This window comes from Staurois parvus, unplaced genomic scaffold, assembly GCF_062004578.1.
Source record: "Staurois parvus isolate SC_StPar_1 unplaced genomic scaffold, SC_StPar_1.0 ptg002756l, whole genome shotgun sequence".
NCBI classification, from domain to species: domain Eukaryota; kingdom Metazoa; phylum Chordata; class Amphibia; order Anura; family Ranidae; genus Staurois; species Staurois parvus.
In genome coordinates, this window is record NW_028320552.1 from 135,950 (window position 1) to 158,821 (window position 22,872).

The 22,872-nt window shown below is 46.5% G+C and overlaps 1 protein-coding gene across 2 annotated transcripts in view; it reads right to left on the bottom strand.

Annotated features, from left to right (window-relative positions):
* LOC149429181 (uncharacterized) overlaps positions 1 to 22,872 on the bottom strand; it is a 55,286-nt gene that overhangs the window by 26,595 nt on the left and 5,819 nt on the right. For both annotated transcript variants that reach the window (XM_089666636.1, XM_089666635.1), the window contains exons 4-14: positions 20,350 to 20,472; positions 17,071 to 17,211; positions 15,553 to 15,678; positions 13,387 to 13,509; positions 13,173 to 13,295; positions 11,676 to 11,798; positions 9,615 to 9,737; positions 9,388 to 9,510; positions 5,970 to 6,095; positions 3,440 to 3,568; positions 1,772 to 1,864 (exon numbers count right to left, since the gene is read on the bottom strand). In XM_089666636.1, the coding sequence (XP_089522762.1) occupies positions 1,772 to 1,864; positions 3,440 to 3,568; positions 5,970 to 6,095; positions 9,388 to 9,510; positions 9,615 to 9,737; positions 11,676 to 11,798; positions 13,173 to 13,295; positions 13,387 to 13,509; positions 15,553 to 15,678; positions 17,071 to 17,211; positions 20,350 to 20,472 (1,353 nt within the window). The remainder of the gene's footprint in view (positions 1 to 1,771; positions 1,865 to 3,439; positions 3,569 to 5,969; positions 6,096 to 9,387; positions 9,511 to 9,614; positions 9,738 to 11,675; positions 11,799 to 13,172; positions 13,296 to 13,386; positions 13,510 to 15,552; positions 15,679 to 17,070; positions 17,212 to 20,349; positions 20,473 to 22,872) is intronic.

Here is a 22,872-nt window from a genome sequence, read left to right on the forward strand (position 1 = left end):
TGTCAGCTCCTCTGGTACAGAGACTGATGTGACTGTGGGGGAGGGGAAATTAGAGTGTAAGCTCCTCTGGTACAGAGACTGATGTGACTGTGGGGGAGGAGACATTAGAGTGTAAGCTCCTCTGGTACAGAGACTGATGGGACTGTGGGGGAGGGGAAATTAGAGTGTCAGCTCCTCTGGTACAGAGACTGATGTGACTGTGGGGGAGGGGAAATTAGAGTGTAAGCTCCTCTGGTACAGAGACTGATGTGACTGTGGGGGAGGAGACATTAGAGTGTATGCTCCTCTGGTACAGAGACTGATGTGACTGTGGGGGAGGGGACATTAGAGTGTAAGCTCCTCTGGTACAGAGACTGATGTGACTGCGGAGGAGGGGACATTAGAGCGTAAGCTCCCCTGGTACAGAGACTGATGTGACTGTGGGGGGAGGGGACATTAGAGCGTCAGCTCCTCTGGTACAGAGACTGATGTGACTGTGGGGGAGGGGACATTAGAGCGTCAGCTCCTCTGGTGCAGAGACTGATGTGACTGTGGGGGAGGGGACATTAGAGCGTCAGCTCCTCTGGTGCAGAGACTGATGTGACTGTGGGGGGAGGGGACATTAGAGTGTAAGCCCCTCTGGTACAGAGACTGATGTGACTGTGGGGGGAGGGGACATTAGAGTGTAAGCTCCTCTGGTACAGAGACTGATGGGACTGGCTCAGTGATCTCTGTACAGCGCTGCAGTATATGTCAGAGCTATATACATGTATAATAATAATAGTGTGCAACTGTGGGGGAGGGGGCATTAGAGTGTAAGCTCCTATGGTGCAGAGACTGATGTGACTGTGGGGGGGGGGGACATTAGAGTGTAAGCTCCTCTGGTACAGAGACTGATGTGACTGTGGGGGAGGGGACATTAGAGTGTCAGCTCCTCTGGTACAGAGACTGATGGGACTGTGGGGGAGGGGACATTAGAGTGTCAGCTCCTCTGGTACAGAGACTGATGTGACTGTGGGGGAGGGGAAATTAGAGTGTAAGCTCCTCTGGTACAGAGACTGATGTGACTGTGGGGGAGGAGACATTAGAGTGTAAGCTCCTCTGGTACAGAGACTGATGTGACTGTGGGGGGAAGGGACATTAGAGTGTAAGCTCCTCTGGTACAGAGACTGATGTGACTGTGGGGGAGGGGGCATTAGAGCGTAAGCTCCTCTGGTACAGAGACTGATGTGACTGTGGGGGAGGGGACATTAGAGTGTAAGCTCCCCTGGTACAGAGACTGATGTGACTGTGGGGGAGGGGACATTAGAGTGTAAGCTCCCCTGGTACAGAGACTGATGTGACTGTGGGGGAGGGGACATTAGAGCGTCAGCTCCTCTGGTACAGAGACTGATGTGACTGTGGGGGAGGGGACATTAGAGCGTCAGCTCCTCTGGTGCAGAGACTGATGTGACTGTGGGGGAGGGGACATTAGAGCATCAGCTCCTTTGGTGCAGAGACTGATGTGACTGTGGGGGAGGGGACATTAGAGCGTCAGCTCCTTTGATGTGACTGTGGGGGAGGGGACATTAGAGCGTCAGCTGCTCTGGTGCAGAGACTGATGTGACTGTGGGGGAGGGGACATTAGAGCATCAGCTCCTCTGGTGCAGAGACTGATGTGACTGCGGGGGAGGGGACATTAGAGTGTCAGCTCCCCTGGTGCAGAGACTGATGTGACTGGCTCAGTGTTCTCTGTACTATGGAATATGTTATTTTCATATACACATTAATACAACTAAACATCACCTCTTACCAGAACAGCCGGGCCCCGGGTACCCTGCAGGGCAGTCACAAGTATCTGGAGCCACACAGACTCCGTAGTTCTGGCAGGGGGGATTGCACACAGCTAGAAGAAAGCCACAAATATTACAGATATTAGAATGTGATCGATTTACTTGTGATTTCGTGACGACAGAAATATATAACGTACCTTGACAATATAATGATCTATTTCTGATATTCTGTGATATGAATATTGTATATTAGACACACATAGCTGTATCTGTTGCCCTGCATGCACACTTATACTTTGGTGCAAGGTCTACAATTGTGAACTTGTATTGCCGTGTTCTGCTGCAGTGATCAGTTGCTGGGGTATGGGTGTGTATTAGCATCTAGAAGAAGGTAGAGTGTTGGAGTATTGGGGATGTGGGGGTGCAGAGTGTTGGAGTATTGGGGATGTGGGGGGTGCAGAGTGTTGGAGTATTGGGGATGTGGGGGTGCAGAGTGTTGGAGTATTGGGGATGTGGGGGTGCAGAGTGTTGGAGTATTGGGGATTTGGGGGGTGCAGAGTGTTGGAGTATTGGGGATGTGGGGGTGCAGAGTGTTGGAGTATTGGGGATGTGGGGGGTGCAGAGTGTTGGAGTATTGGGGATGTGGGGGTGCAGAGTGTTGGAGTATTGGGGATGTGGGGGTGCAGAGTGTTGGAGTATTGGGGATTTGGGGGGTGCAGAGTGTTGGAGTATTGGGGATGTGGGGGTGCAGAGTGTTGGAGTATTGGGGATGTGGGGGGTGTAGAGTGTTGGAGTATTGGGGATTTGGGGGTGTAGAGTGTTGGAGTATTGGGGATGTGAGGGGTGCAGAGTGTTGGAGTATTGGGGATTTGGGGGTGTAGAGTGTTGGAGTATTGGGGATGTGGGGGTGCAGAGTGTTGGAGTATTGGGGATGTGGTGGGTGCAGAGTGTTGGAGTATTGGGGATGTGGGGGTGCAGAGTGTTGGAGTATTGGGGATGTGGGGGGTGCAGAGTGTTGGAGTATTGGGGATGTGGGGGTGCATAGTGTTGGAGTATTGGGGATGTGGGGGGTGCAGAGTGTTGGAGTATTGGGGATGTGGGGGGTGCAGAGTGTTGGAGTATTAGGGATGTGGGGGTGCAGAGTGTTGGAGTATTAGGGATGTGGGGGTGCAGAGTGTTGGAGTATTGGGGATGTGGGGGTGCAGAGTGTTGGAGTATTGGGGATGTGGGGGGTGCAGAGTGTTGGAGTATTGGGGATGTGGGGGTGCAGAGTGTTGGAGTATTGGGGATGTGGGGGTGCAGAGTGTTGGAGTATTGGGGATGTGGGGGGTGCAGAGTGTTGGAGTATTGGGGATGTGGGGGTGCAGAGTGTTGGAGTATTGGGGATGTGGGGGGTGCAGAGTGTTGGAGTATTGGGGATGTGGGGGGTGCAGAGTGTTGGAGTATTGGGGATGATTCACAAAGGTAACACACCAGATGGAGGACAGTCAATGTCACAAAACAGTGACCGTTCTTTTCGGCCGAGACCAATGAGATTTGACAATATGGTTAAACTATAGATCCCTATTGAAGTGTGGAAGCTTTGTGAAATCCGGCAGATCTATCTCACTTTGTAGAGAGAAGTGTAATAATCGGGGAGTTTTCCTTCTACATCTAACAGAAGACACAAAGTGTAATTTCTCCCTCACGCCGGCACTTGGTGGGGTCATCGGAGCGGACGGCGAAGCCTTTATGACAGCTGCAGTTGAAGGAGCCAGCGAAGTTATCACACGCCTGTTCACACCCACCGCGAGTGAAGTCCGCACACTCATCCACATCTGGGGAGGGAGAGAGAGACACATAAAAAGTGAATGTACCCCTCAAAAATAAAAACAAATTATGGCAGCTTATTAGTCATTACTTTTATTATCAGGGCTTTTTTTCAGTGAGAACGCCGGGGGAACGCGGAGGGGATGCCGGGGGAATGCGGAGGGGACGCCGGGGGAATGCAGTTCCGGCACCTCCAGCACTGAATGTATGTAATGGCAAGGGGTGCTGGGGGATCTATTGTTGCTGGGGAGTCTTATGTTGCTTGGGGTGGGGTCAATGTTTGAGGAGATGATCTATTGATGCGGCCTGCTTGAAGATCTATTGTTGCTGGAGTGGTATTTTGTTCCAGGGGGGTCTATTCTTGCTGGGGGATCTATTGTTCCTGGGAGGGCCTATTTTTTTTTAAATATATATATATATATATTTAAAAAAAAAGTGATCACTCTTATTGCTGTCAAAAGTAATGTAAACAGTGACAGGTACTTTTTATGGAGAGAACTGGGGTCTGTTAGACCCCACATCTTTCTTCTGCCCTAAAAGCCTCTGATCACACCAAGATCGGAGTGATCAGATACTGTCCCACTTTAAAAATGGTGCTGTTTACATCCAGAAAACTGGAAGTGCCACCCACATGGAAAAAAAATATATTTGAAACATATTTTAAAATTATTCTTCCCACATTTATTGACATATATTTGAAATGCTACAACTTGGGCCATATTTATATTTATATATATATATATATATATATATATATATATGTATATATATATATATATATATATATATATATATATATATATATAAATACAGTCACACTGCATGTTGAAATGCATTATTTTATATATTACAAATTATTTGAAAAATATTTAAAAAAATATATGTTTTTTAAATATATTCTTCAGATTTTTTTTAACATATAAAAAAGCCGTTTTAACATATACAGCATTTTACATATATTTGTAAATGCATTCCAAAAATGTAAATTTGTATTTTTAAAGACATACAGTATATTTTCATATATTTTGTAATAAAAACGCATTTCAACATGCAGTATATATATATATATATATATATAGAAATATATTGAATGCGGCCAAAATTGTAGTATTTCAAAATATTTTTCTTCCATATGGGCGTTGACAAGAATAAGTATCCCCAAGGAGGACCCAGTGACAAAAACAGCAGAGTGGGGAAGGGCTAAAACACCCACCAGGACTTTTTCTGCACCGCTGACCCCCTTTACCCTAATTTCTGGTCCCTGTGCCAGGGAAAATGTTCCAATTGGAGAAACAGCCAGCAATAAAAACACAACAGGATTTCTAACCCCTTCCCTATTCCATCTTTTCTGTTTCGAATGCCGCTTTATACATTGAAATACCTCCTTAGACCTGGTCTATCCGGACAGTATGGTCACCTGCTGACTTGGCACCATCCACAGGCAGCATAACTCTTCATTCAATAGGACACAGAAGTTGAATCCTGCATAATTTTAATTCAAATAATAACAGTACAGAGGATGTTTTTCCAGTCCTTTGAAGTGTAAGAAGACAATGACTTTCCTAAGCCCTGTCTCTCTGAGAAAAACTAACACTGACTGAGGGAACATAGAAATAACAAGGAGGGTCTGTGACGGGAGTGACTTTGGGTGGGGGGCCCATGGAACACAGCCCCTTTTGAAGAGGTGGGGAGACCCCTGTCTCAGCTCCCCATATCCCTATTATGTGTAAGTCACCCTGTGCCTGTTAGGGGTACAGGGTGGTCTGTCCTGATATTGTGTAGACATGTATAGGTGGGGTGTGGGGGGTTGTTCATTCTTTACTGTCACGTGGTCCCATTGTTCTATTGTGTGTCTTGCTTGGGAGCAAACTATTATGGGATGTATGTGTTTGTGTGTATTAGCTTGGTGGGAGGTGTCTGCTGATGTCTCTTGTTACTAAATGTATTGCCTCTTCCTGTGTATATATCCTGTATCTGTGTTAAAATAAAACAGTATTTCCTGTTTGGTCAGTGGTGGTGTCCGTGGATCTGTGTTAAAATAAAGCAGTCTATCTCCTGTATGGCCAGCGGTGGTATCCGTGGATCTGTGTTCGGACAGGGAAGCGGGAGTCTAACGGAAATACCCTAGTGCAGTCGGGGTCCGGTTCCATTACAGGGTCTAGCAAGAACTGAACTAACTAGTGCTAAACAGGAGAGGGAGAAATCAAAATCACATAGAAATCAACTTGTAGTGACCCAAAACTGCCACCATATAATATAGAACAATAACCTGATGCAGTTCAATACAACAAATAAAAAAAGTGGGTCAGACACCAACTAAAACTAAAAAAGTAATAGTAAGCCGACGGTTCTTTATATACATTTTTTCTGGTACTTGTAATGCCTGGTGTGAAGGAAGTCATCTCTTACCATCACAGGTCCTCCTGTTACTGCTTAGTTCCCAGCCTGCCCAGCAGCTGCACTCTATGCCGTCCTCCTGCCGCTCAGCGCATGCGTGTTCACATCCGCCATTTTTCAGGTCACATGACGTGATGTCTGCCAGACAGCACAGAGGAAAGAACAGTTATTTGTACGATTATGGATGGAGGATATAAAACAAAGGCAGCTAGTTTTACCTTTTCCATTTCCCATCATACATATATATTCATTTTTAAATACCTTTTAAATAACTTCTAGATCAACATGGAGTACGGGGTTGGAGGATGTAGGTTTGAAATGTATTTTTGGTTGATCTCAATGGATGTGAGTCTTTCTCCAGCGTACGTAATTTTATAAACCAAAAAAATGTCAATGCCGTAATTTAACGTTCCAAGAAGAATATTTTGTACCCTCGTGCTTTAGTTCTAGAGTCCAATATTTACTGACACAAGTCCTGAGGTCTCTTCCCAGGCACCAAAACTAACCCCCCGATCCCCGTCTGCTGTAGTATTTCCTAAGGAGGGTTCTCAGGAACTTGTGTTTATTCTGACATACACTATATTGCCCTCAGTATTGGTCGGCACATTTCCACACACATGACCTTTGATGGCCCCCCAGTCTTAGTCCGTAGGGTTCAATATTGAGTTGGCCCCGCCCTTTCCACACACATGACCTTTAATGGCCTCCCAGTCTTAGTCCGTAGGGTTCAATATTGAGTTGGCCCCGCCCTTTCCACACACATGACCTTTAATGGCCTCCCAGTCTTAGTCCGTAGGGTTCAATATTGAGTTGGCCCCGCCCTTTGCAGCTACAAAAGCTTCAACTCTTCTGGGAAGGCCGTCCACAAGGTTTAGGAGGGTGTCTATGGGAAGGTTGGACCATTCTTCCAGAAGCACATTTGTCAGGTCAGGCACTGATGTCGGGGGAGGAGGCCTGGCTCGCAGACTCCGCTCTAATTCATCCCAAAGGTGTTCTATGGGGTTGAGGTCAGGACTCTGTGCAGGACAGTCAAGTTCCTCCACCCCAAACTGGCTCCTCCATGTCTTTATGAACCTTGCTTTGTGCACTGGTGGGCAGTCATGTTGGAACAGGAAGGGGCCATCGCCAAACTCTTCCCACATAGTTGGGAGCATGAAATTGTCCAAAATGTCGCCTTAAGAGTTCCCTTCACTCAAACTAGGGGGCCAAACCCAACCCCTGAAGAACAACCCCACACCATAATCCCCCCTCCACCAAACGTTATACTTGGCACAATGCAGTCAGGCAAGTAACGTTCTCCTAGCAACTGCCAAACTCAGAAATGTCCAGCAGATTGCCAGACAGAGAAGCATGATTGGTCACTCCAGAGAACACGCCTTCTCTGCTCTAGAGTCCAGTGGCGGTGTGCTTTACACCACTGCATCCGATGCTTTGCATTGCACTTAGTGATGGAAGGCTTGGATGCAGCTGCTCAGCCATGGAAACCCATTCCATGAAGCTCTCTACGCACTGTTGTTGGGATCATCTGAAGGCCACACCAAGTTTGGAGGTCTTTAGCTATTGACTCTGCAGACAGTTGGCGACTTCTGCGCACTGTGCGCTTCAGCATGCGCTGACCCCGCTCTGTCATGTGACGTGGCCTACCACTTGGTGGCTAAGTGGCTGTTGTTCCCAGTTGCTTCCACTTTGTTATAATCCCACTAACAGTTGAGCGTGGAATATTTAGTAGCCAGGAAATGTCACGGATGGACTTATTGCCCAGGTGACCACCTATCACGGGACCACGCTTGGAGTCACTGAGCTCCTGAGAGCGACTTATTCTTTCACCAATGTTTGTAGAAGCAGTCTGCATGCCGAGGGGCTTGATTGTATACACCTGTATCCATGGAGGGGATTGGAACACCTGAATCACATGATTAGAGGGCGGGGACAATACTTTTGGCAATATAGTGTATATTATATGATCCTAACTTTAGCATTTACTGATATAGATCCTGAGACCCTTGTCTGTGCTGTAGCACTTTCAGATACGAATCTCAAGGTCCAGCTCAAGGTCCTTGTTGTTGGATCCAGGGCTAATCACTGATAAAGTTGTTGAGGTCCTTGTCTCTGCTCTAGCACTTACAGGTCCATTTCCCAAGGTCCATTGCAAGGTCCTTATGGTTGGCTATAGGAATATCCAATATGTAGTACATTCATAAAGTATTCAGACCCCCTTAACTTTTTTAATGTTATGTTGCAGCCTGATACTAGTTGTTTAAATTCATTTATTTTCCTCATTAATCTACATTCGTTACCCCATCTTGACAAAGTGAAAACAGAATTTTAGAAATGTTATCAAATGTATGAAAAAGGAAAAACTGAAATATCACATTGGCATAAGTATTCAGACCCTTTTGCAACAACACTTGGAATTTAGCTCAGGTGCCTCCCATTTCTCTGGATCGTTGCTGAGATGTCTCTACACCTTGATTGGAGCCCACATGTGGTAAATTCAATCGATTGGACATGATTTGGAAAGGCACACACCTCTCTATAAAAGGCCTCATAGTTGACAATGCATACTGTATCAGAGCAAATGCAATGGGGTCAAAGGAACTGCCTGCAGAGCTCAGAGACAGGATCAATGCAAGGCACAGATCTGGGGAAGGCTTCAAAAGAGATTCTGCTGCACTAAAGGTTCCCAAGATGACAGTGGCCTCCATAAATCTCCTATGGAAGACGCTAAGCACAACAATTCTTCCAAGAGCTGGTCGCCTGGCCAAACTGAACAACAGGGGGAGAAGGGCCTTAGTAAGAGAGGTGACCAAGAACCCAAGGGTCACTGACTAAGCTCCAGAGATCCCGTGTGGAGATGGGACAAAGTTCCAGAAAGACAACCATCACTGCAGCCCTCCACCAATCTGGGCTTCATGGCAGAGTGGCTACACGGAAGCCTCTCCTCTGTGTAAATCATATGAGACCCCACTTGGAGTTTGCAAAAAGGCACCTGAAGGACTCTCAGACTGTGAGGAGCAAGATTCTCTGGTCTTATGAAACCAAGATTCAACTCACTTCTAAATGTTATATCTGGAGGAAACCAGGGACCACTCATCATCTGCCCAATACCATCCCAACAGTGAAGCATGGCGGTGCTGTGGGGGGTGATTTTCATTAAGTAAAGGGGGTCTGAATACTTTAGGAATGCACTGTAGATTCTGAGGTCCTTGTCTGTGCCCTAGGACTTACTGATATAGATGTCAAGGTCCTTTCTATTTGTTTGACGCAGACTATGAAGACCTTGTTTCTGCTCCAACACTTACTAGGCAAGTCATTTTTTTGCACACGGCTTTCAAATACTTCTTTTTCTCTCAGAGTTTCTTGGCCCTGTTCTAGCCCTATGGACAAGGGTTCTGAGATTTCTGTCTCCTTCCCAGGTTGCAGTACTCACTGATGCAGGACTTGAGGTCTTTGCCCAGGGCCTGGTGAAGAGGGCAGAGACACTGGAACGCTCCTTCTGTGTTGTTGCAGGTGTGTGAACAGCCCCCATTATCGATCTTACACTCATCGATATCTGTGAGGAACAAAGTCACACAGTCAATATCAAACACTGATCGGCCACGAGATCAATAACTTGCAGTTCAGGTATTCTGGTGAATAGAGGGCCCAATTCCCTACCTACACACAGACGGCGGTCGACGTGGAGCTGAAAGCCTATCCGACACGCACATTCATAGGAGCCATCTGTGTTCCTGCAGACCTGCTGACAGCCGCCATTTTTACTCCGACATTCATCAATGTCTGAGAGAAAAAAAACAAGAAGCGATCACAGAGTAGCCAGACAAAAAAAACATTTTTTTTTTAAATGCGCGGTATCATAGGGGTCTATTTACAAAAATGTTCAATGTAGAAATGTCTCACAGCCATCCCAAATAATCGCCATATTGTGCCTAATAGGTTTATTTCCAATAATCTTCAGCGCCATCTAGTGGCCAGAGTGCGGTATTTTCCTGATTTGTGTATGTAAGGAATAAAGCACATTATGGCCACTAGATGGCCATAATTGTATTGCATTGGTCTGTAAATTAAAGGAGATAGAGAAGTTTACAGTGAGGAACAGAAGTATTTGAACACCCTGCGATATTGCAAGTTCTCCCACTTAGAAATCATGGAGGGGTCTGAAATTCACATTGTAGGTGCAGGAGGCAGAATTAAAAAAAAATTTCAGGAAATCCCATTGTATGATTTGTAAAGAATATATTTGTCTCGCATTGCTGAACAGAAGTATTTGAACACCTGAGAAACAGCAAGAATTCTGGCTCTCAAAGACCTGTTACTGCGCCTTTATAAAGTCCACCTCTACTCCACTCATTCATCTAACTTAGTAGCACCTGTCTGAGCTCTTTAAAGACACCTGTCCACCCCACAGTCAGTCAGACGCCAACTACTACCATGGGCAAGACCAAATAGCTGTCAAAAGACACCAGAGACAAAATTGTGGACCTCCACAAGGCTGGAAAGGGCTACGGGGCAATTGCCAAGCGGCGTGGTGGAAATAGATCAACTGTTGGAGCAATTGTTAGAAAATGGAAGAGGCTAAAGACGACTGTCAGTCTCCCTCGGACTGGGGCTCCATGCAAGATGTCACCTCGTGGGGTATCACTGATGATAAGAAAGGTGAGGAATCAGCCCAGAACTACAAGGGAGGAGCTGGTCAATGACATGAAGAGAGCTGGGGCCACAGTTTCAAAGGTCACTGTCGGTAGAACACTACGCCGTCATGGTTTCCAATCATGCATTGCACAGAAGGTTCCCCTGCTCCAGTCATCACATGTCCAGGCCCGTCTGAAGTTTGCCAATGACCATCTGGATGATCCAGAGGAGGCATGGGAGAAAGTCATGTGGTCAGATGAGACCAAAGTAGAACTTCACTCGTCGTGTTTGGAGGAAAAAGAAGGATGAGTTGCATCCCAAGAACACCATCCCTACTGTGAAGCATGGGGGTGGTAACATCATGCTTTGGGGGTGCTTTTCTGGGAAGGGGACAGAACAACTGCACTGTATTAGGGAGAGGATGAATGGGGCCATTTATTGTGAGATTTTGAGCAACAACCTCCTTCCCTTAGTCAGAGCATTGAACATGGGTCGTGGCTGGGTCTTCCAACATGACAACGACCCGAAGCACACAGCCAGGAGAACCAAGGAGTGGCTCCGTAAGAAGCATATCAAGGTTCTGGAGTGGCCTAGCCAGTCTCCAGACCTAAATCCAATAGAACATCTTTGGAGGGAGCTGAAACTCCGTGTTGCTCAGCGACAGCCCCGAAACCTGACAGATCTAGAGGAGATCGGTGTGGAGGAGTCGGCCAAAATCCCTGTTGCAGTGCAAACCTGGCCAAGGACTACAGGAAACATCTGACCTCTGTAATTGCAAACAAAGGCTTCTGTACCAAATATTAACATGGATCTTCTCAGGGGTTCAAATACTTCTGTTCAGCAGTGCAAGACAAATACATTCTTTACAAATCATACAATGGGATCTCCTGAATTCTGTCCTCAGAGTGGGAATCCCCTGCAATGTGAATGTCAGACCCTCCATGATGCAGAAGTGGGAGAACTTGCAAAATCGCAGGGGGTTCAAATACTTCTGTTCCTCACTGTATACAGGTATTCCTCTACACAGTTTCGATAAAAAACCCCACATAGTGCCATTTATTAGTTTCCACCAAGATCTTCTCATACCTGTACAGTTCCTGCCATTTTCCTCCAGCTGGTACCCCGGGGGACACTGGCACTGGAAGCTGCCAGCCTGGTTCACACACAGATGCTCACAGTCACCGTTACTTACAGAACACTCATCAATATCTGAAATATTAGAAATGGAAGGAATGAGCAGCTGGCAAAGATGGAGAGTAGAAGCTGAGCAAGAAAGAAGGATAGTTGTGGGATGGAAAGTGGACTGATGATGAGTGAGGACAGGTGAGGTATGGATGGAGGATGATGAGTGAGGACAGGTGAGGTATGGATGGAGGATGATGAGTGAGGACAGGTGAGGTATGGATGGAGGATGATGAGTGAGGACAGGTGAGGTGTGGGATGTAGAGGATGAGTGAGGACAGGCGAGGTGTGGGATGTAGAGGATGAGTGAGGACAGGTGAGGTGTGGGATGTAGAGGATGAGTGAGGACAGGTAATGTGTTGGATGTAGAGGATGAGTGAGGACAGGTGAGGTGTAGGGAGTAGAGGATGAGTGAGGACAGGTGAGGTATGGATGGAGGATGATGAGTGAGGACAGGTGAGGTGTAGGGTGTAGAGGATGATGAGTGAGGACAGGTGAGGTATGGAGAGAGGATCATGAGTGAGGACAGGTGAGATATGGAGAGAGGATCATGAGTGACGACAGATGAGGTGTAGGATGTAGAGGATGATGAGTGAGGACAGGTGAGGTGTGGGATGTAGATGATTATAAATGAGGACAGGTGAGGTGTGGGCTGTAGAGGATGAGCGAGGACAGGTGAGGTGTGGGATGTAGATGAGTGAGGACAGGTGAGGTGTGGGATGTAGATGATGAGTGAGGACAGGTGAGATGTGGGATGTAGATGAGTGAGGACAGGTGAGGTGTGGGATGTAGATGATGAGTGAGGACAGGTGAGGTGTGGGATGTAGAGGATGAGTGAGGACAGGCGAGGTGTGGGGTGTAGAGGATGAGTGAGGACAGGTGAGGTGTGGGATGTAGAGAATGAGTGAGGACAGGTGAGGTGTGGGATGTAGAGGATGAGTGAGGACAGGTGAGGTGTGGGATGTAGAGGATGAGTGAGGACAGGTGAGGTGTGGGGTGTAGAGGATGAGTGAGGACAGGTGAGGTGTGGGATGGGATGTAGATGATGAGTGAGGACAGGTGAGGTGTGGGATGTAGATGAGTGAGGACAGGTGAGGTGTGGGATGTAGATGATGAGTGAGGACAGGTGAGGTGTGGGATGTAGATGATGAGTGAGGACAGGTGAGATGTGGGATGTAGAGGATGAGTGAGGACAGGCGAGGTGTGGGGTGTAGAGGATGAGTGAGGACAGGTGAGGTGTGGGGTGTAGAGGATGAGTGAGGACAGGTGAGGTGTGGGATGGGATGTAGATGATGAGTGAGGACAGGTGAGGTGTGGGATGTAGATGAGTGAGGACAGGTGAGGTGCGGGATGAAGATGATGAGTGAGGACAGTTGAGACAAGTAGGTCTTTGATTCTCACCATAGCAGGTGTGACCATCTCCATTGAAGCCCTGATAACATTGGCAGAAGTAGGATCCGATGACATTTCCACACCGAGCGTTGGTGTCACAGGTGTGTCTCCCGGCAGAGCACTCGTTCTCATCTGTTATATATATATTAGAATGATAATAGAATATTATCCACAAGACCACACAGCCCCCCCCTCCCCCCCATCATGTCTATGACACCCTCACCTTCACAGAAAGTCCCGTTACCACGAAAGCCGGCAGGACAACCGCAGCGATGACTCCCGAGCGTGTTCTCACAGACCTCAATCCCAGAACAGATGGATGGATTGTCAGCACACTCGTCTACATCTGCAAGTAATCAGCAGGTGGACAGTGTCATGTATGAACCCGCTGATAAGAATGTATCATTTTCTTCCACAATTTTTACTGCACCAGATAATGCAATTATAATTCATTGAATTGTACTCGAGGATGGGGGGGGGGGGGGGGTTGTGCTCAGTACCACTCCTCCATTCTCTACACATAGTTGGAGGCTTCACCATCGATGCCTGGACAAGGTCATCCAGTGCCCAGGCAGAAGGTGGAAAACTGCCCCCCTGTCACTCCTGAGATTGGAACAGCAACAGTTTCCAGTGTACCCGTATTCGCATATCAACACTGCACCCAAGGAACGGGGCCCCTTCTTCCAATCCCCTTGTCCTGGACCTGCTCACCATCATCACACCTTACACAGAAGGAGATAACAGGTTCAGCTTCTATGGAAGGATGTCAACTATTACCAAGAGGGCCCTTGGACAAATACAATATATTACCAAAAGTATTGGGCCGTCGGCCTTTCCACACACATGACCTTTAATGGCCCCCCAGTCTTAGTCCGTAGGGTTCAATATTGAGTTGGCCCCGCCCTTTCCACACACATGACCTTTAATGGGCCCCCAGTCTTAGTCTGTAGGGTTCAATATTGAGTTGGCCCCGCCCTTTGCAGCTATACCAGCTTCAACTCTTCTGGGAAGGCCGTCCACAAGGTTTAGGAGGGTGTCTATGGGAAGGTTGGACCATTCTTCCAGAAGCACATTTGTCAGGTCAGGCACTGATGTCGGGGGAGGAGGCCTGGCTCGCAGTCTCCACTCTAATTCATCCCAAAGGTGTTCTATGGGGTTGAGGTCAGGACTCTGTGCAGGACAGTCAAGTTCCTCCACCCCAAACTGGCTCCTCCATGTCTTTATGGACTTTGCTTTGTGCACTGGTGGGCAGTCATGTTGGAACAGGAAGGGGCCATCCCCAAACTCTTCCCACAAAGTTGGGAGCATGAAATTGTCCAAAATGTCACCTTAAGAGTTCCCTTCACTGGAACTAGGGGGCCAAGCCCAACCCCTGAAAAACAACCCCACACCATAATCCCCCTCCACCAAACTTTACACTTGGCACAATGCAGTCAGGCAAGTAACGGTCTCCTAGCAACTGCCAAACCCAGACACGTCCATCGGATTGCCAGACAGAGAAGCATGATTGGCCACTCCAGAGAACACGTCTCCCCTGCTCTAGAGTCCAGTGGCGGCATGCTTTACACCACGGCATCTGACGCTTTGCATTGCACTTGGTGATGGAAGGCTTGGTTGCAGCTGCTCGGCCATGGAAACCCATTCCATGAAGCTCTCTACGCACTCTTGTTGGGCTCATCTGAAGGCCACATGAAGTTTGGAGGTCTTTAGCTATTGACTCTGCAGACAGTTGGCGACTTCTGTGCACTGTGCGCTTCAGCATGCGCTGACCCCGCCCTGTCATGTGACGTGGCCTACCACTTGGTGGTTGAGTTGCTGTTTTCCCAGTTGCTTCCACTTTGTTATAATCCCACTAACAGTTGAGCGTGGAATATTTAGTAGCCAGGAAATGTCACGGATGGACTTATTGCCCAGGTGGCCACCTATCACGGGACCACGCTTGGAGTCACTGAGCTCCTGAGAGCGATCCATTCTTTCACCAATGTTTGTAGAAGCAGTCTGCATGCCGAGGGGCTTGATTGTATACACCTGTGTCCATGGAGGGGATTGGAACACCTGAATCACATGATTTGGAGGGCGGGGCCAATACTTCTGGCAATATAGTGTATATTATATGATCCTAACTTTAGCATTTACTGATATAGATCCTGAGACCCTTGTCTATGCTGTAGCACTTTCGGATAGGAATCTCAAGGTCCTTGTTGTTGGATCCAGGGCTAATCCCTGATAAAGTTGTTGAGGTCCTTGTTTCTGCTCTAGCACTTACACCTGTGGCCATGGAGGAGATTGGAACACCTGAATCACATGATTTGGAGGGCGGGCCCAATACTTTTGGCCCTATAGTGTATATAGCACATTTTCCAACACTGTTCTGGGGGGAGTCACTCACCGACACAAGAGAGTCCCAGTTCACGAAATCCGGCCTGGCAGCTGCAGCGGTAACTGCCCTCGGTGTTCACACACAGGTTGCCCAACTCCCGGCGGCATTTCTCCTCATATGTGCACTCGTCAACATCTGACCATATCACAACACATAACAACGAGTCAGTCTGATTCTAAAGAACGGATATCTCACAAACCAAATACAGTAATTAGTGGCCAATCATAACGAATGGTGAGATGCAGTGGCGTCCCGAGGCAGGGGCTGGGGTTGAGCGCCGCACTGGGTGACACCAGACCCGCTCCACGAAAAGGTAAGTTGTAAAGCAAGCTGACGATCCCCGCAGAATGGATCCGGTCCATCCTGCGGGGATCATCGGCTTCCTTTACAACTTACCTTTTCGTGGAGTGGGTCCGGTGTCACCCTGTATAGGTTGCATGCCGACGATCCCCGCAAGATGGTTTGGATCTGCGGATTGACCATAATGGATCGAACTCCGATCCATTATGCTCCCCAATCCGCAGATCCAATCCATCCTGCGGGGATCATCAGCTTTGTTTACAACTTACCTTTTCGTGGAGCGGGTCCGGTGTCACCCCGTATAGGTTACATGCCAATGATCCCCGCAGGATGGATGGGATCTATGGATTGGGGAGCATAATGGATCGGAGTCTGATCCATTATGCTCATCCGCAGATCCGATCCATTAGGAGGGGATCGTGGGAGGGGGTGTCACCAAGTGTTATCGCACCGGGTGACACCAACCCTAGGGACGCCTCTGGTGAGATGGTGACCTAGAGTATTAGCAACCAACATGCCAAGACTTTCCCCAATTGAATTCTGTATAGCACAGCTGAAAAGTAATCATGCTAACGATGGGAACCGAGACCAGAGCGCCACCTGCTGGATGAATAGAAAACAACCTAATATTAATAATCAATATGTTGTTTCACCTAACAAAAAATATTAATTTTTACGGGAATATTGTTTTTTTGTTTCTAAGGGAAACTATACTGGTTGAGCCAACATTGGCTTATGGACAAGATTGTATACACCGAGCTCCTCAACTAATCGTCTGGGGTACATTCCATCGCAGGGGCGGACTGACCATTTGGAAACTGGGCACTGCCCGAGGGCCCAGGGTCAGTACGGGGCCCCATGAGATGCCCCTGGTACCTTTTTCATAGGTTTTTTTGAGTTTGGACAAGGACCCCATGATCCCCTATTGCCCGGGGGCCCCATGAGTTGTCAGTCCACCCCTGTTCCATCGTTCCACCTATGAAATGGTTGAAGTTTGTATTAGATGTCTAAATATGTCTTTTGTATAAACTATTATCAATAAATAGTTACCAATTTTTATCAGACTGTGGTGTGCAGTGTGCGTGCCGAAATTGGGAAATGTGAAGGATGTATTCATGCAGACTTGTTATTGACAGGTCTACTTCAGCAGTGACTATTGTGTGGGATCTACGAGTCCAAAACCCAGAGGCTTCTGCCGTACAACTGACAATTCCTCCCGGCACTTACCGACACATCTTTTACCACCCAGAGAGAAGACGAAGCCATCATGGCAGGCGCAGGCGAAGGAGCCGAGGGTGTTGTGGCAGGTGGAGTGGGGGGGACAGGCCTGCAGCCCCGTCACCTCTGCCAGCTGACACTCATCCACATCTGATGGAAGAAATGGACAGTGAGGTCCTTCTACTTGTATTACATCCCAACTCAGAGCAAAGGCATATTATCCCCCAGGTTGCTGTCATTGGAGTCGATTTACTACAGGCAAATAGACTGGGCACTTTGCAAAGTGCCGTTGCTCCAGACCTTAGTAAATGAGGTGAAGCTTCACTTTGCAAAGAATACCCAATCACATGCAAGGAAATGCAAAAAAACTTAATTTTTTTTTGCTTGCACATGATTGGATGATGGAAGGCAGCGGAGCTTCTGCTCATTTCCTAAGCTCTGGAGCAACTGCACTTTGCAAAGTGCACAGTCTGTTTGCCTTTAGTAAATCAACCCCATTATGTTGCCCCATTACCCATATGGAGGAAAAAATGTCTGAAAAATATTTTAAAAATATTCTGCCCAAATATATTGCCATATATTTGAAATGCTACAATTTTGGCCGTATTCAATATATTTCAATAAATATATATATATATATATATATACACACACATACATAGATATATACATACATATATATATATATATATATATACATACATATATATATATATATAGCATGTTGAAATTAATTTTTATTACAAAATATATGAAAATTATTTTTAAAAATATATTTTTTTTTAATATATTCTTCAGATTTTTTTTTTACATATATTTGTAAATGCATTCCAAAATTGTAGATTTGTATTTTTAAAGACATACAGTATATTTGAAATGTATTTTTAATAATAACTTTCATCTATTTTGTAATAAAATATATACCGAATGTTGAAATGTGTTTTTATTACAAAATAGATGAAAAATATTTTTAAAAATACATTTTTTTTAAATATATTCTACAGATTTTTTTCAACATATGAAAAAGTTATTTTTACATATATTTGTAAATGAATTCCAAAAATGTAGATTTGTATTTTTAAAGACATGCAGTATATTTGAAATGCATTTTGAATAATATTTTTCATCTATTTTGTAATAAAATCTATACTGCGTGTTGAAATGCGTTTTTTTTGCTTGCACATGATTGGATGATGGAAGGTAGCAGAGCTTCTGCTCATTTACTAAGCTCTGGAGCAACTGCACTTTGCAAAGTGCACAGTCTGTTTGCCTTTAGTAAATCAAACCCATTATGTGGCCACATTACCCATATGGAAGAAAAATATGTTTGAAATATATTTTAAAAATATTCTGCCCAAATATATTGCCATAGATTTGAAATGCTACAATTTTGGCCATATTCAATATATTTCAATATATATATATATATATACACACACACTGCATGCTGAACTGCGTTTTTACTACAAAATATATGAAAAATATTTTTATTTTACAGTAAATTCCAGTATATATCCTATAGTTTGTAGACACTATAACTTTCACACAAATCAATCAATATACACTTACTGGGATTTTTTTTATTTATTATTTTATTTATATTATATTTTGGCCTAATTTTGTGAAGAACTCTGATTTTTTTTTTTTTTAATTGAATATGTTTTATAACAGAAAGTAGAAAATTGATATAATAAAAATAAAAAAACCCTGTGGTGAGCAAATATTACCAAAAGAATGCTCTATTTGTGTGAAAAAATTATATCAATTTCATTTGGGTACAGCGGTGCATAACTGCGCAATTGCCAGTTAAAGTAGCGGAGTGCTGAGTAGAAAAAAATTCCCTGGCTATGAAGAGGGTAAAATGTTCCGGAGGTAAAGTGGTTAACCTATTTTACATGAGGGAAAAGGCTGTGTTTATTCTACTGGAAGACCGAATCATTAAAGTGTTACTAAACCTCGGACCCCGCATTCACTATATCCGCTCTCCCCGGACCCCGCATTCACTATATCCGCTCTCCCCGGACCCCGCATTCACTATATCCGCTCTCCCCGGACCCCGCATTCACTATATCCGGTCTCCCCGGACCCCGCATTCACTATATCCGCTCTCCCCGGACCCCGCATTCACTATATCCGCTGTCCCCGGACCCCGCATTCACTATATCCGCTCTCCCCGGACCCCGCATTCACTATATCCGCTCTCCCCGGACCCCGCATTCACTATATCCGCTCTCCCCGGACCCCGCATTCACTATATCCGCTCTCCCCGGACCAGGCATTCACTATATCCGCTCTCCCCGGACCCCGCATTCACTATATCCGGTCTCCCCGGACCCCGCATTCACTATATCCGCTCTCCCCGGACCCCGCATTCACTATATCCCCTCTCCCCGGACCCCGCATTCACTATATCCGGCCTCCCCGGACCCCGCATTCACTATATCCGCTCTCCCCGGCCCCCGCAATCACTATATCCGCTCTCCCCGGACCAGGCATTCACTATATCCGCTCTCCCCGGACCCCGCATTCACTATATCCACTCTCCCCGGACCCCGCATTCACTATATCCACTCTCCCCGGACCCCGCATTCACTATATCCGCTCCCCCCGGACCCCGCATTCACTATATCCGCTCTCCCCGGACCCGGCATTCACTATACCGCTCTCCCCGGACCCCGCATTCACTATATCTGGTCTCCCACAGTACACAGAACATGGAAATGCAATTATGTTAGTAAATATAAACTGCTAAATCCCTTTTCTCATCAGCAGTATATAGCAGTCTTGTGACTTCAATCAGTGTCCAACAGAGAACTGGTTAAAGCCTGTAGGAGGAGTTTTCATTCTGCTCTTGGAGGATGCAGAACCCCTGACCTCTGTCTGGACAGTACTGATTGGCCCTGAGCTGATCACAAGCATTCTCCCAAGAAAAAAAAACCTTTCTAGCAATACACACCAAATTGAGCATGTGCAGAGCGACTCCACACGATATGGCTTATCAGAAGATAAGAGGGGAACTCTGGAAGAAGGGGAGAATCAGAGAAGACAGGATCAAACAGCCTTTTTTACACAATGCAGAGGATTAACCCCTTAGGTTCCACAGTGAGTATAACAAGCATGCTTTACTGCATCTACAGACTGATTGTACTGTTGGGGGTTTAGTAACACTTTATTGTCCTTTTTTAATTTTGTCCATAGCTCCACATTATCTCAGGTATAGATGCAGGATATGTAAGTGTCGCATCAGAATTCAAAGTCAATAGAATTTTATAGTTAAATTCTCCTCACCTTCACACCCTGGAGGCGCTTTTAGAAATCCCCGAAGACAGCGGCAAATGTAGGAACCAATTGTGTTGGTGCAGTTAGCATATAATCCACAAGGTGGCTCCACGGCTGCACATTCATCAACATCTGTAGGAATGCCACATAATAGTTCCCTTCATTCCTCACCAAAGACAACATCTGGACTCATTAGACGTACAAATACAACAAACACTCCAAATGAAACATAGAAACATAGAAAGCTGAAAACAAAAACATTTCTCTATCAATCCACAACATGGCCGTTATTTTATTTTCAGCTTTTTACATATCTGCCTGTGTAAAGTACAGAATCTCCCAGAAGTGAGTCCCCCTCTCCCCCGGACTGTATACAATGTACATATATACAGAATCTCCCAGAAGTGAGCCCCCCCCCCCTCACATTTGTGTAAATATTTGATTCTCTCTTTTATGTGACAACACTGAAGAAATGACACTTTGCTACAATGTGACGTAGTCAGTGTACAGTTTGTATAACATGGAAATTTGCTGTCCCCTCAAAATAACTCAACACACCGCCATTAATGTCTAAACCGCCGGCAACAAAAGTGAGTCCACCCCTGGGAATGTATTTGTCTTGCACTGCTGAACAGAACTATTTGAACCCCCTGCGATTCTGCAAGTTCTCCCACTTCTCCATCATGGAGGGTCTGACATTCACATTGCAGGGGATTCCCACTCTGAGGACAGAATTCAGGAGATCACATTGTATGATTTGTAAAGAATGTATTTGTCTCGCACGGCTGAACAGAAGTATTTGAACCCCTGAGAAGATCCGTTTTAATATTTGGTACAGAAGCCTTTGTCTGCAATTCCAGAGGTCAGACGTTTCCTGTAGTCCTTGGCCAGGTTTGCACTGCAACAGGGATTTTGGCCGACTCCTCCACACCGATCTCCTCTAGATCTGTCAGGTTTCGGGGCTGTCGCTGAGCAACACGGAGTTTCAGCTCCCTCCAAAGATGTTCTATTGGATTAAGGTCTGGAGACTGGCTAGGCCACTCCAGAACCTTGATATGCTTCTTACGGAGCCACTCCTTGGTTCTCCTGGCTGTGTGCTTCGGGTCGTTGTCATGTTGGAAGACCCAGCCACGACCCATCTTCAATGCTCTGACTGAGGGAAGGAGGTTGTTGCTCAAAATCTCACAATAAATGGCCCCATTCATCCTCTCCTTAATACAGTGCAGTCGTCCTGTCCCCTTCACAGAAAAGCACCCCCAAAGCATGATGTTACCACCCCCATGCTTCACAGTAGGGATGGTGTTCTTGGGATACAACTCATCCTTCTTTTTCCTCCAAACACGACGAGTGAAGTTTAGACCAAAAAGTTCTACTTTGGTCTCATCTGACAACATGACTTTCTCCCATACCTCCTCTGGACCATCCAGATGGTCATTGGGAACCTTCAGACGGGCCTGGACATGTGATGACTTGAGCAGGGGAACCTTCCGTGCAATGCATGATTTTAAACCATGACGGCGTAGTGTTCTACCGACAGTGACCTTTGAAACTGTGGTCCCAGCTCTCTTCATGTCATTGACCAGCTCCTCCCTTGTAGTTCTGGGCTGATTCCTCACCTTTCGTATCATCAGTGATGCCCCACGAGGTGACATCTTGCATGGAGCCCCAGTCCGAGGGAGACTGACAGTCGTCTTTAGCCTCTTCCATTTTCTAACAATTGCTCCAACAGTTGATCTATTTTCACCAAGCTGCTTGGCAATTGCCCCGTAGCCCTTTCCAGCCTTGTGGAGGTCCACAATTTTGTCTCTGGTGTCTTTTGACAGCTCTTTGGTCTTGCCCATGGTAGTAGTTGGCGTCTGACTGACTGTGGGGTGGACAGGTGTCTTTAAAGAGCTCAGACAGGTGCTACTAAGTTAGATGAATGAGTGGAGTAGAGGTGGACTTTTTAAAGGCACAGTAAAAGGTCTTTGAGAGCCAGAATGCTTGCCGTTTCTCAGGGGTTCAAATACTTCTGTTCAGCAGTGCAAGACAAATACATTCTTTACAAATCATACAATGTGATTTCCTGAATTCTGTCTCTCAGAGTGGGAATCCCCTGCAATGTGAATGTCAGACCCTCCATGATGGAGAAGTGGGAGAGCTTGCAAAATCGCAGGGGGTTCAAATACTTCTGTTCCTCACTGTATACCCACTGTAGAGAAGCTGGACCTATGCTGACCATCGGAGTTGACCCCTCGGAGGTGACCATCGGAGGTGACCCCTCGGAGGTGACCATCGGAGTTGACCCCTCGGAGGTGACCATCGGAGATGACCCCTCGGAGGTGACCATCAGAGTTGACCCCTCGGAGGTGACCATCGGAGGTGACCCCCCGGAGGTGACCATCGGAGGTGACCCCTCGGAGGTGACCATCGGAGTTGACCCCTCAGAGGTGACCATCGGAGTTGACCCCTCGGAGGTGGCCATCGGAGGTGACCCCTTGGAGCGGGGAGATGGAAGCAGAGAAGGTCCTGGGATACAATCTGTATTTCCTG